This window comes from Somniosus microcephalus, chromosome 5 (genome assembly GCF_052327205.1).
Source record: "Somniosus microcephalus isolate GS21.2 chromosome 5, FLI_Smic_1.0, whole genome shotgun sequence".
Lineage (NCBI taxonomy): Eukaryota > Metazoa > Chordata > Chondrichthyes > Squaliformes > Somniosidae > Somniosus > Somniosus microcephalus.
This window is the reverse complement of record NC_140991.1, coordinates 100,296,294-100,310,950: the sequence shown is the minus strand read 5'-3', so window position 1 is coordinate 100,310,950 and position 14,657 is coordinate 100,296,294. Positions and strand designations below refer to the sequence as shown.

General features: G+C 42.7%; 1 protein-coding gene across 6 annotated transcripts in view; it reads right to left on the bottom strand.

Moving 5' to 3' along the window:
- The window catches only part of ankrd28b (ankyrin repeat domain 28b), a 289,025-nt gene that overhangs the window by 149,574 nt on the left and 124,794 nt on the right, over window positions 1–14,657 (bottom strand). For 4 of the 6 annotated variants that reach the window (XM_085988033.1, XM_085988035.1, XM_085988034.1 and 1 more), the window contains exons 3-5: window positions 11,031–11,109; window positions 5,146–5,216; window positions 3,319–3,423 (exon numbers count right to left, since the gene is read on the bottom strand). In XM_085988033.1, coding sequence (XP_085844159.1) covers window positions 3,319–3,423; window positions 5,146–5,216; window positions 11,031–11,109 — 255 coding nt within the window. The remainder of the gene's footprint in view (window positions 1–3,318; window positions 3,424–5,145; window positions 5,217–11,030; window positions 11,110–14,657) is intronic. The other 2 variants (XM_085988036.1, XM_085988032.1) reach the window with 1 other exon arrangement.

Here is a 14,657-nt window from a genome sequence, read left to right as displayed (position 1 = left end):
TTAGAAAATAGCAACGGGATTAGACAAACTCAACATGGATTTATGAAAGGGAAATCGTGTTTGACAAACCTACTGGAGTTTTTTGAGGATGTAACTGGTAGGATAAGGGAGAACCAGTGGATGTAGTGTATTTGAATTTTCAGAAGGCCTTTGATAAAGTCTCACATTAAGAGGTTAGTGTGCAAAGTTAAAGCACATGGGATTGGGGGTAATATACTGGCATGCATTGAAAATTGGTTAACAGACAGGAAACAGAGAGTAGGAATAAATGGGTCTTTTTCGGGGTGGCAGGCGGTGACTAGTGGGGTACTGCAGGGATCGGTGCTTGGGCCCCAACCAGGAGAGATAGATAGATTTCTAGACACAAAAGGCATCAAGGGGTATGGGGAGAAAGCAGGAATATGGTATTGAGATAGAGGATCAGCCATGATCATATTGAATGGCAGAGCAGGCTCAAAGGGCCTACTCATGCTCCTATTTTTCTATGTTTCTATCTCCAACCTCCCTTTCCTCTCCAAAGTCCTTGAATGTGTTGTCGCTTCCCATATCTGTGCCCATCTTTCCCGGAACTCCATGCTTAAATCCCTCCAATCAGGTTTCTGCCCTGCCACAGTACCGTAACGGCTCTCAAAGTCACAAATAACATCCTTTGTGACTGTGACAAAGGTAAACTATCCCTCCTTGTCCTGCCTGCAGCCTTTGACACAGCTGACCACTCCATCCTCCTCCAACACCTCTCCACCGTCGTCCAGCTGGGTGGGACAGCGCTCGCCTGGTTCCATTATCTATCTAATCGTAGCCGAAGAATCACCTGCAATGGCTTTTCTTCCCACTCCCGCATCGTTACCTCTGGTGTACCCTAAGGATCTATCCTTGGCCCCCTCATCTACATGCTGCCCCTCAGTGACATTATCTGAAAACACAGCGTCAGTTTCCATATGCACGCCGACGACACCCATCTCTACCGCGCCACCACTTCTCTCGACCCCTCCATGGTCTCTAAATGGTCAGACTGTTTGTCCGACATCCAGTATTGGATGAGCAGAAATTTTTTCCAATTAAATATTGGGAAGACCGAAGCCATTGTCTTCAGTCCCCGCCACAAACTCCGTTCCCTAGCCACTGACTCCATCCTTCTCCCTAGCATCTGTCCGAGGCTGAACCACTAGTTCGCAACCTTGGTGTCATACCTGACACTGAAATGAGCATCCCATCACATATCCGCACCATCACTAAGACAGCCTATTTCCACTCCCGTAACATCGCCCGTCTCTGCCCTGCCTCTGCTCATCTGCTGCTGAAACCCTCATCCATGCCTTTGTTACCTCGAGACTTGATTATTCCAATGCACTAGTGGCTGGGCTCCCACGTTCTACCCTACATAAACTTGAGGTCATCCAAAACTCGGCTGCCCGTGTCCTAACTCACACCAAGTCCCGTTCACCCATCACCCCTGTGCTTGCTGACCTACAGTGGCTCCCGGTTAAGCAATACCTCGATTTAAAAATTCTCATCCTTGTTTTCAAATCCTTCCGTGGCCTCACTCCTCTCCCCATCTCTAAATCGCCAGCCCCACACACCCTCAACATATCTGCGCTCCTCTAATTTTGGCCTCTTGAGCATCCCTGATTTTAATTGTTCAACCATTGCTGGCCGCGCCTTCAGCTGCCTTGGCTCCAAGCTCTGGAATTCCCTCCCTAAACCTCTCCGCCTCTCGTTCCTCTTTTAAAACACTCCTTAACCCTGCCTCTTTGACCAAATTTGGAAGAAAGTTGTAAACTAAACTAACCCCTCTTTAAAAAAGCTAAAAGATCAAAGAAACGTTGTAAATATCCCATGAAACAGTAAAATCCTCAACACACCAATGAACTACCTCTTGGTTACAATATTAGCTCAACATTTTCAAATGCAAACACACAATGGGAAGTGAATAGGTTGATTTGGTTTCCTGCCGCTTAAAGTGGTCCAAAATAAAACATTTATGATAAATACAGACACCATTTTGAATTTACCTGGAAGATACTGAAATATTTTCAACATTATCATTCCCTTTTCATGTGATTTCAATTGGAATGGAAAATATTGTGGTGGTGGATAAGTACAAAAGCAAAAGTTAGCAGCAGTGGAGAGAAGGCAAGAAACTAAATTGAAGGGGAAAAAAGTGTATAATATGAAACCTAAATATCAAGTTTCAGAAGGTGCACAAGCCAGCCAAGTGTTTGAAATTAAGTGTCAACTACGTACATACCAAAAAAAATCATTCAGCTCATTGAAATTTTATGCTTGTCCAGTTTCACAAATTATAATGCACAAAATGACATCATGCTTAACACAGGTTATTATTAAAAATTCAACCCAGCAAGAACTTCTAATGAGCAGCAATGCTGAACTTTGGTCTCATCAAAATAACCAGTTTCTGTTAAATTCTTAAATAACCGCTTCAGTTTTCATCTTCATGGTTTAGGATGTCAGAACTCACCATGTGTTACTGTGTCACAGCACACAATTATCTCTATATATAAAGAGCATAAAATTAGAACCGAGATGCTAAAAGTTGTTGGTGCTTTATGAAAAACTGAGACAGTAAGTTTGCTGTTTATCTCCCATCTCTTTTGGCCAAAAGCAAGTTCAACAAAATTTCACTAGTGTATTTTATATAAATAAAACTAGCTAAAACAAAGTTCAGCACCAGCAGTTTATTGGAAGTGTATGCTCTTCAGTTACCTGAGACATACATTTCTATTCTGGCAAAATATTATTTTTCACCTCATTTTCAGATGCTGATAAATTCCCTGCTCTCTATTCCCAGAAAGTCAACTTGGCTCAATTGCTGCCATGCCCAATCCTAGCTCAGACAGTTCTGAGTCAAAGCCTCACATCAATGCATTATGCAAGTTGACACTTTCATACAATGCTGAGGGAGCACTCCATTGCTGGAGATGGCATCCTTTGGATGAGACATTAAACCAAAGCCCAATCGTTTAGATCCATTTGAAGAGCAGGGAGTTCTCTGTATACTGGCCAACATTCCTCTCAACTACCGTGACCACAGTTAGATTAACTATTCATTTCATTGTTCTTCGTGTGATCTTGTTTGCAAAACGGTTGCTGTTTGCCTACATAATGGTCACTGTACTTCAATGTAAATCATTGTACCTGAAACATTTTAAACTACATATGATAAATTCAAGTTATTTTCTTTTAATTTTAATACATATCTCAGCAGTCTTCATGCACTCATTTAAAGTTGGTGTACTGCCACATTAGTAGATTCACCAAGCTCCCTCTACCCATAGCTAATGGTAAGAAATAACTCACCAGTTTAAAATAAAGTAAAGTATTAGGATTGTGGAAAAGTCCTGTCTTGCAAGTAGGTCTCAGTTTTAAGCTCAAGCCTTTATTGATTATATACCTTTCCAGATTCTCAAGCCCCTCAAAGCAGAGACAAGAGGTTATATGCAATGGAAAAGGTAGAAGTGGAATGAAAGGGAGACAAAAGAAATAGGACAGAAAAATTTATTTAATATTTTTAAATAAATGGGACACATTGCTGAAATATGGTACAGATCAGTCACATAACACTCTCACTGAAATTCAGATGTAGGGTGTCCCAGTCTATTATTTAATAAGTACCATAGGTGTTAACCATCCATATCACATTTGGAATGAGTGAACAGCCTTTTCAGCTCCTGGTCGCAAATTGACTCCGAAGACAACATTTCTCGCTCGGGCTGACTGTTGCTCCATAATGCAGAGCAACTTGCCACTTCTGCAAATCTGCAACGTCAGCACATGTGCAGAAGAGGCAAGTCACTGAGGCTTATTGTCGCCCCTAATAAGGCAAAGTCAGAAGTGCTATCTTAGGAGCTGGTACGCAAATGGGGGTTGGCAAGTATGATGCCATGATGACAGAAAAACACAAACCAGTCTCCCTCAAAGTCATGGCTAGCTCTGGTTCGCCCCCACGAGACTGCTGCTCACTGGCTGCACCTAGAAACAGCAGTGGGGCAACCTAGGTACTGTAGTCACTTCAGCAGTCAATGCAAGAAAACCAACTTTGCTACTTAATGCAGTGAACCGATTCTGCATTCCTTACCAGCTTTTGTGGCTATAGGCATGATCATTTTCACAGTATGATGGCTGATAAACCATGTGTGTTAGTGTGCCAGGTTAATAAAGTTAATAATGGAAGTTGTCTTTCAATAAAAAGCAATTTTGCACTGCCTATAGTCCACTTTATGATGTAACATTTCCTACTGATGCAATTATATACAGAAAGACCTCTTTAAAATTTACACATTTTATATTTCTACATACACAAAACAAATCTATTAAAATAAATTCTCGGAGAACAATATTTACAGCTTCAATTGTAACCCATTAGTCAGGATTGCATATAGATTCAACCAGATAAGCCATTTTGCATCAGTATCTACCCTTTAAATAAGCTTGCCTTCTAGCCTGCATAAACCAATTTCACATCTAGACATGAAGTCTGAAATGCATATGGACATTTCAAGATGCATATTACTACTATCCTCAATGGCTTCAATCAGTGAAGTAGTCATTATTTGGTCTATGACGTGGTTTGGGGTTGCCAATGCTATAAAATAATTGTTGAAGAAATTTCATGAGAATAGACCAAATCTTTATTAAAGTAGCAAAAGTCCATAGAAATGAAAGCAAAACTCAAACAGCTTCTGTTTAGCTACAACATCTGAAATTTCTCAATAGTAGTGGGTTTACAGCTATAAGACCTTTCACTAGGCTCTCAACACCAGCCAAGACTGCAAATGATGAACTGCTAATTTAGATAAAGTGCAAAATTGTGGCACTTCCAATATTTATATATACATTTTTTAATTTAAATTTTATTTTTTCTAAAATAAGACTGTTGCTGGTTACAACACTGGAAAGCACCTTCAAGATGATCCACTGAGCTGATCTTTATTTCTAAGGTTTATAACTCCACATTTTTTACTCAAAACATGGAAGTCAAAAGACACGTGTACATAACTTGAGCATATATTTAGGAGCTGTTGGCTTGTACATCACGTTTTGTGTAACTAGTACAAAAGTACACATGGACTTTAAGGTCAAGTTCTCTTATTCTGCTATGGCAAGATGAAAGTCATTTACACTTACCTCACTGCAAGAGGCAACAGCACGATGCAGGGGAGTCAACCATTTGTTGTCTTTGGCATTAACTCTAGCTCCTAAAAGTACAAAATTATACAATTAATAATGTAGCTATATAACAATGGTCTGCACAGAATTTATCACCAATTCCATATAATTGTACGGCTAGTTAAGGATGAGGAATTTAGGTGAATCCTTTCTGCAATGTGTAATGGAATAACAAGGATGAGTGGAATAACCTGCAACACTGACTTAAAACAAGCTAGTCCATTGCTAGAATGTAAAGTTCATTAATCTCTTTAATTAAAATAAGGGCTTGGCCAAGATCAGTCTTAAAAGAAATTTAAAATATTTTAAATTTCTTTTAAGAAATTTAATGGTTTAAATGAACCTGACAAGATGAATATGCACTGCTGTTTGATTTTGAAGGCAACTTTTAAGAGATGATCAATACTGTGGTTTGGACCATTCCTTAGAGCATCTTGGGGCTTACATCCTTAGCAGAGCTTCCTTCCAACAGTTTCCTGGAAGTTTGGATGACTGTCTACTCATTTATATATGAAAGCAGGAAGAACAGAAAATTTGACACTGAAGCAGAAGTAAAATTTACTCAACACCTGGCATGGGAGTGCTTGCAGCTGGCCCTACCAAAAGTGAAAAACCTTTCATTCTCCTCTTTGATGAACAGAATAAACTATCGAAAAAAACTTCAATGTGTTTGCATATGACTGTACTTTAAGACAGTTTAGCATTACAAAGTTCTATAAGCAAAAACAGTATTCATAAACTAAAGTAAAAACCAAGATCCACTTCAGCAATTAGTCAACAATATTTTAGTCCCAAATGTTCAGTAGGGCCAAGGTGGAATCTCGGTAGATCAAATCAGGGGTCAGAAACTGGTTGAGCCAGGATTCCGCCCCATAAGTCAGAGAACCATTTTTCAGTTTGGAGAGGGCAGCAGAGCGTAGTGAGGCCACGGGTTCATCTTCAGCCTCAACCCCCATCAAGGCAGTGTAGAGTTTCCAGTCTAGCTGGGAATTCTGCCCAGAACATCCTTAAAAGGTCTCAGTGGAAGTTCTGCCAGCGCAGAGCTAGCATGAGACTCATGGAGGTCTTTTGAACATAAGAAGGAGCAGGAGTAGGCCATACGGCCCCTCGGGCCTGCTCCGCCATTCAATAGGATCATGGCTGATCCGAATCTAGACTCATGTCCACTTCCCTGCCCTCTCCCCGTAACCCCTAATTCCCTTATCTGCTAAGAAACTGTCTATCTCCATTTTAAATTTATTTAATGTTGCAGCTTCCACAGCTCTCTGGGGTAGCAAATTCCATAGATTTACTACCCTCTGAGTGAAGAAGTTTCTCCTCATCTCAGTTTTGAAAGGGCAGCCCCTTATTCTTAGATTATGTCCCCTAGTTCTAGTCTCACCCATCAGTGGAAACATCCTCCCCGCATTCACCCGATCAAGCCCCCCTCACAACCTTACATGTTTCGATACGATCGCCTCTCATTCTTCTGAACTCCAATGAGTAGAGTCCCAACCTACTCAACCTTTCCTCATACGTCAACTCCCTCATCGCCGGAATCAACCGAGTGAACCTTCTCTGAACCGCCTCGAGAGCAAGTATATCTTTTCTTAAATATGGAAACCAAAACTGCACGCAGTATTCCAGGTGTGGCCTCACCAATACCCTGTATAACTGCAGCAAGACTTCCCTGTTTTTATACTCCATCCCCCTTGCAATAAAAGCCAAGATTCCATTGGCCTTCCTGATCACCTGCTGCACCTGCATACTAACTTTTTGTGTTTCATGCACCAGGACCCCCAGATCCCTTTGTACTGTAGCACTTTGCAGTTTCTCTCCATTTAGATAATAACTTGCTCTTTGATTTTTTTCTGCCAAAGTGCATAACCTCACACTTTCCAACATTATATTGCATCTGCCAAATCTCTGCCCACTCACTTAGCCTGTCTATGTCCTTTTGCAGGTTTTTTATGTCATCCTCACTCATTGCTTTCCCTCCCATCTTTGTATCGTCGGCAAACTTGGATATGTTGCACTCGGTCCCTTCCTCCAAATCGTTAATATAGATTGTAAAGAGCTGGGGTCCCAGCACTGACCCCTGCGGAACACCACTAGTTACTGATTGCCAGCCTGAGAATGAACCATTTATCCCAACTCTTTGTTTTCTGTTAGATAGCCAATCTTCCACCCATGCCAGTATATTACCCCCAATCCCGTGATTTCTTATCTTGATCAGTAATCTTTTGTGTGGAACCTTGTCAAATGCCTTTTGGAAGTCCAAATACACTACATCCACTGGTTCCCCTTTATCCACCCTGTATGTTACATCCTCAAAGAATTCGAGCAAATTTGTCAAACATGACTTCCCCTTCATAAAACCATGCTGACTCTGTCCTATTAAATTATGTTTATCCAAATGCTCTGTTACTGTTTCCTTAATAATGGACTCCAACATTTTGCCAACCACAGATGTTAGGCTAACTGGTCTATGGTTGCCAGCTTTTTGTCCACTTCCCTTCTTAAATAAGGGTGTTACATTAGCAGTTTTCCAATCTGCCGGGACCTTTCCTGAGTCCAGGGAGTTCTGGAAAATAATCACCAATGCATCCACAATCCCTACCGCCACTTCTCTCAAGACCCTAGGATGTAGGCCATCAGGTCCGGGGGATTTATCCACCTTAAGTCCCATTATTTTACTGAGTACCATCTCCTTAGTGATTTTAATCGTTTTTAGCTCCTTTCCCCCCCCCCCCCCCCCCCCCCCATTGACCCCTGTTTATCCAGTGTTGGGATATTTTTAGTGTCCTCTACTGTAAAGACTGATACAAAATATTTGTTCAGCGTCTTTGCCATCTCCATGTTCCCACCAATAGTTTTCCAGGCCCATCCTCTAATGGACCAACGTTCACTTTAGCCACCCTTTTTCTTTTTATATAGCTGTAGAAACTCTTGCTATCTGTTTTTATATTTTTTGCTAGTTTACTTTCATAATCTATCTTCCCTTTCTTAATTAATCTTTTAGTTATTGTTTGCTGGCTTTTAAATGCTTCCCAATCTTCTATCCTCCCACTAGAATGGCTACTTTATATGCCCTTGTTTTCAGTCGGATACTATCCTTTATTACTTTACTAAGCCACGGATGGCTGTCTTTTCTTTTACTCCCCTTTTTCCTCAGTGGACTATATTTATCTTGAAAGATGTGAAATATCTCCTTGAATGTAGACCACTGCTCTTGTACCGTCTTACACTTTAATCTATTTTCCCAGTCCACTTTAGTCAATTCTACTCTCATACCTTCATAGTCTCCTTTATTGCACGGTGGCATAGTGGTTAGCACTGTTGCCTCACAGCGCCAGGGACCCGGGTTCAAATCTGGCCTCGGGCGACTGTCTGTGTGGAGTTTGCACATTCTCCCTGTGTCTGCGTGGGTTTCCTCCGGGTGCTCCGGTTTCCTCCCACAGTCCAAAGATGTGCAGGTTAGGTTGATTTGGCTATGATAAATTGACCCTTAGTGTTAGGGGATTAAAATACGTGGGGTTACGGGGATAGGGTGGGATATGTGTCGGTGCAGGCTCGATGGGTCGAAATGGCCTCTATCTGCACTGTAGATTCTGTGATTTAAGCTCAGTATGCTGGTTTGAGATCCAACTCTCTCACCCTCAAACTGAATTTGGAATTCAACCATATTATGGTCACTCATTCCAAGGGGATCCTTTACTAGGACATTTTTTATTAATCCTGTTTCATTACACAGGACCAGATCTAAGATTGCCTGTCCCCTGGTTGGTTCAGTTACATACTGCTCAAGGAACCCATCCCTAATACACTCTATGAACTCTTCCTCAAGGCTGCCATGCCCAATTTGATTAGTCCAGTCAATATGAAAGTTAAAATCCCCCATGATTATAGCTGTTCCCTTATTACAAGCCCCAACTATTTCCTGATTTATACTCCGACCAAGAGTTGCAACTGTTAGGAGGCCTATAGACTACGCCCAGTAGTGACTTTTTCCCCTTCTTATTCCTTATCTCCACCCAAACTATTTCACTATCCTGATCCTTTGACCCAATATCATTTCTGACTATTGCAGTGATTCCATCCTTGATTAACATAGCAACCCCACCTCCCTTTCCTTCCTGCCTGTCCTTCCTAATTGTCAAATACCCTTGTATGTTTAGTTCCCAGTCATGATTATCTTGCAGCCATGTTTCCGTAATGGCCACCAGATCATACCCATGTGTAGTTATTTGTACCGTCAACTTGTCAATTTTGTTACGAATGCTGCGTGCATTCAGATAAAGAACTTTCAAATATGTTTTCTGACAATTTATTCCTGCTTTTACCCCTTTTACTACTTTACCTTTATCATTATACATTCTGTCCCTTCCTGACACGCTCTGGTTTTTAATTCCCCCACTGCTACCTTGCTCTATTGCCTTCTCCGCTGTCATTTTTATTTTTCGCTCTCTTAAAACCTCCCCCCCACTAATTCGTTTAAAGCCCTCTCTACAGCCCTAGTTATTCGATTCGCCAGGACTCTAGTCCCAGCACTGGCCAAGTGAAGTCCGTCCCAACGGAACAGCTCTCTCCTGTCCCAGTACTGATGCCAGTGTCCCAGGAAGCAAAACCCATTTCTCCCACACCAGGCTTTGAGCCACACATTTAACTCTAATTTTATTTACCCTAGCCAAATTTGCATGTGGCTCAGGTGGTAATCCAGAGATTATTACCCTTGTGGTTCTGCTTTTTAATTTGGCCCCTAGCTGCTCAAACTCCCTCAGCAGAACCTCCTTCCTTGTCCTATCTATGTCGTTGGTACCAACATGGACCATGACAACTGGATCCTCCCCCTCCCACTCCAAGTTTCTCTCCAGCCCAGAGATGTCCTTAACCCTGGCACCGGGCAGGCAACACAGCCTTCGGGACTCTCGCTCTCGGCTGCAAAGAACTCTATCTATCCCCCTAACTATACTATCCCCTACCACTACAACATTTCTTTTACCTCCCCCCACTTGAATGGCCCCCCGCTCCACGGTGCTGTGGCCGGGTTGCTCATCCTCCCCGCAGTCCCCGTTCCCATCCTCACAGGGAGTAAGAAAGGGCAGAGAAGCTCTGTAGAGAAAGGTCATCAAGCCCAGAGGGGAACAATTATCTTTCTTGACATGGAAAATGGCTCTTTCCAGAGCTGAAGACTTGATCATCTCGGTTTTCATAAACCCATGGGCCTCGAAGGGGAGCGGCTTATAATGGAGCTGCTGTGGCCTGCTTCACCTTACAAGGGTGGATTGGGGCAGGCACCACTGAAGCAATGTGGACACCAGCGGCCCGCCCTGACTATGCAGATGCCCTCAGATTGAGGCAGGGTCAGCACTTTTGGGTTTGGGAACACTTTAGCCTCGCATCGCCTTCATTTGACCAGCCGAGTGAGTCCATTGGAATTTCGGCCCCTTTGTGTTTGAGCAGTGTATTAGTGTACACTTGTAATTTGCTAAATTCCAGTTTTTATTGGGTGCTTTGGGTTCTCCAACTGGTAGCCTAAGCAATTGAGTAACACTTTATAGGTGTATCTACAATACTTGAGTATCTAACAAAAAAAAATTAGTCGTTAAAAAGCTTTGTAAGCTATCTGCATTTCCAGCCTGGCCAATTTGCACCATGCAAGTGAGATGTACAGTAAACTTCAGAACATTAAAACCTTCGGTATAGAAAGTGAGCATGCAAAATCCAAATTACAAACATTGCCTGGTATTTCTGTAGGGGTTCTTCTGATTCTCCCGCTGTAACTTCAGCAGAAGATCTTGCAGAAACCCTGGAGAAAATGCTTAAACATGTCTTTGCTGGCTAAACAGATTGTTGAAATATACCTGATAGAATAAGGAGTTCAATAATTTCAGCATCTCCTAGATATGCAGCAGCATGCAAAGGAGTTCTCTTCTCAGCATCCTACAATGAGAAGAAAAATCATTTTAGAGAAAGATTCCTATTTTTACCTTAGTGACAATGCTAAAAAAGACATCTTTGCCACAGCACTAGTAATTTCAAGCCAAAAGTAGCCATGTCATCCAAAGTTGTAGTTAACAGTACAACAGCATTCCACTACAATTCCAAAGTCCAAGACACATATTTCATAGATTCTTACAGCACAGGAAGCCGCCATTCGGCCCATCGGACCTGTGCTGGCTCTTTGAAAGAGCTAGCCAATAAGTCCCAATCACTTGCTCTTTCCCCATAGCTCTGCAAATTTTGGCTTTTCAAGTATTTATCCAACAAAAAGGTATTAAATCTGCTTCCATCACCCTTCCAGTCAGTGCATTCCAAATCATAACTTGCTGCTGACAAAAATTTCTCATCTCCCCTCTGGTTCTTTTGCCAATTATCTTAAATCTGTGTCCTCTGGTTACTTCCTGCCCGTTTCTCCTTATTTACTCTATCAAAACCCTTCATTGTAGCTGGTTCCCTCAAAAATTTTCCTTAGGATCGCTGGTGCTCATCCACCAACCTCAGATCAGACATAGCGACCCACTGAATTTAAGCAGATTACTAAGTGGAGGAAAAGAAACTAACAAGGGTTCCCCTAGTAACTGAGAGGAATCCCCAATTGCCTGGTGGACAAAGGAAATGTGGCGGATAGAAGAATCTTTCTCAGATGACCGTCCCAGGCCCAAGTCCTTCAGATGTATTTGATAGCAGTTAATTTTGCTGTGTCAAGTTGGTTCTGAGTCAATAGGCTGTGGGTTCAAATCTCACCCAGGACTTGAGCACATAACCAAGGGCACCACTTCAGTATTCAGGTAATGTTGCATCGTTGGAATCGTCTTTCGGATGTGATAACAAGCTGAGGCCTTATCTGCCTGTTCATTGGATATAAAAGGTCCCGTGCACCATTTGAAGAGGAGCAAGGAATTCTCCCGGTATCCAGACCAATATTATTTCCTCAACCAACACCATAAAAAAACTGAACCGGTCAATTATCTCATCTGCTATTGGCAGATCTTGTGCTATGTAAATTGGCTGCTGTATTTATCTACATAACAGTGACTTGACTTTGAAAATAATTAATTGGTTCTGAAGCGCTTTTGAATATCAAAAGGACATAAAAGATGGTGTAGAAGGGGATAAATGTTGGCCAGGGCACTGCTCTTCTGCAAATAGTGCAACGCGATTTTTTTTACACCTACCTGAGAAGGAAGACGGTCCCTCCGACAGTGCAGCACTAGAGTGCCAGCCAGGGTTATGTGCTCAAGTCCTGGAGAACCCACAACCTATTGACTCTGAAGCGAGAGTGCTACCACTGAGCCACAGCTGACACTAAATTCAAAGTTATCAAGGAAAAGCAATTTAAGACCATCTGAATAAAACAAACTTCCCCAAACTCTCCATTCCTCCAACTGTTCTTTTGTGCATCCCCTCTCCCATCACCCCATTATTGGCAGCCGCTCCTTCAGCCAAATGGGCGCCATGCTCTGGAATTCCCTCCCTAAATCCCTTCACCTCTCCACTTCCTTTAAGGCCCGCCTTAAAACCCAACTCTTTAGCCAAGCTGTTGGTCACCCATCCCATTATCTCCTTCTTTGGCTCGCCATTCATTTTTGCCTGATTATGCCTCTGTATAGTGCCTTGGTATGTTTTTCTATTTTAAAAGGCGTTATATAAATGAAAGTTGTTGTCATGACACTAACGTTCCACATTCAATACTATCACAACTTGAAACTACAATTCATTCCCCAAGCGTACTGTAAATAGTGAAATCTGTATAAATGGACACTCCCAAAAAACCACCTGCAAAATACGGACACTTATTGAGATCCCTAAATAACTTACATGGTAAAATATACAAGAGGCACTCTGAAACCACGGACACTCGCAAATTAGTGCATGTAGGTCAGTACGAGGCGCCAGAGGGTTTTGTGTGAAAGAAACGGCTTTTTTGGAATGGGGAGCTCTTTATCCAACATCCATCGCGGCAGATAAACCACCATCTCTGGGATTGAACGCTTGCACGGCTTTATCCTAGAAAATAAGGGCATCTGCAAAAAAAAAAGCTAATGCCAGTCCCCAAGGTGTCCATAATTTACAGGTTTCACTATCTTGCAGCAGAAAAATAGGTGGTTCTGCCCTAAATTTAGCAAGCAAACCATATAAATGGAGAACAGGATTAAATCCTAAACAAAAACAAAGTAACCATGAATTTATTGCTCTGCAAATGTTGAGAGCAAGAAATTAAATCAGATACCGTTACTCCGCTAACTTTTAAGGCTCACGAGACATAAAATTCTTTTTACAATGACACCCTGATGTTAGGTGAATACCCTTGGTATTCACTAAGTTTTGGTTAAGAGCCACAATCCTGGCCCGTAAGGGAATGCCACATGCTTATTTTTAACAACTGTGACATATACGGATACAGAGGAAAAAGCAATAAAATCCAAAAGCATCAAATCATGAGCAAAGTTATTGTTTGTGACTGGATATGTTTAACTATTTTTCTGAGCTAAATTATTTGTTTCTGCAAACTAGCTGTTTAAAGTTTGGTTGTAGCTCACTCTGCAGGTTTTTAGTACCATATACCCTTCTCTACCTAATCTTCTTCTTAGGCAGTCTCTCAGGAACGAGGATGACTTGCTTCCACATTAAAAAATGAGTTCTCGGGTGGCTGCCGAGTCCAATGCGGGACCTACAGTCTCTGTCACAGGTGGGGCAGACGGTGGTTGAAGGGGTGGGTGGGTGGGGTGCTTGGGTTGACGTGCGCTCCTTCCGCTGTTTGCGCTTGGCTTCCACTTGCTCCCGGTGAAGAGACTCGAGGTGTTCGGCGCCTTCCCAGATGTTTCTCCTCCACTTTGTGCGGTCTTGGGCCAGGGATTCCCAGGTATCAGTGGGGATATTGCACTTTTTCCAAGGAAGCTTTGAGGGTGTCCTTGAAACGTTTCCTCTGCCCACCTGGGGCTCTCTTGCCATGTCAGAGCTCCGAGTAGAGCGCTTGTTTTGGGAGTCTCGTATCAGGCATGCGGACGATGTGGCCCGTCCATCAGAGCTAATTGAGCGTGGTCAAAGCTTCGATGCTGGGGGTGTTGGCCTGAGCAAGAACACTGACGTTGGTGCGCCTATCCTGCCAGTGGATTTGCAGGATCTTGCGGAGGCAGCGTTGGTGGTACCTCTCCAGTGCTTTGAGGTGCCTGCTGTACATGGTCCATGTCTCTGAAGCATACAGGAGGGCGGGTATCACTACTGCTCTGTAGACCATGAGGCTTGGTGCTGGGTTTGAGGTCCTGGTCTTCAAACACTCTCTTCCTCAGGCGACCGAAAGCTGCACTGGCACACTGAAGGTGGTGTTGGACTTCGTCATCTGCCCTTGTTGACAGTAGCTCCCGAGGTATGGAAAGTGGTCCACATTGTCCAAGGCCTCATCATGGATTTTGATAATCGGAGAGCAGGTTGGTAGAGGACCTTTGTCTTACGGATGTTTAGTGTAAGGCCTATGCTCTTGCACGCGT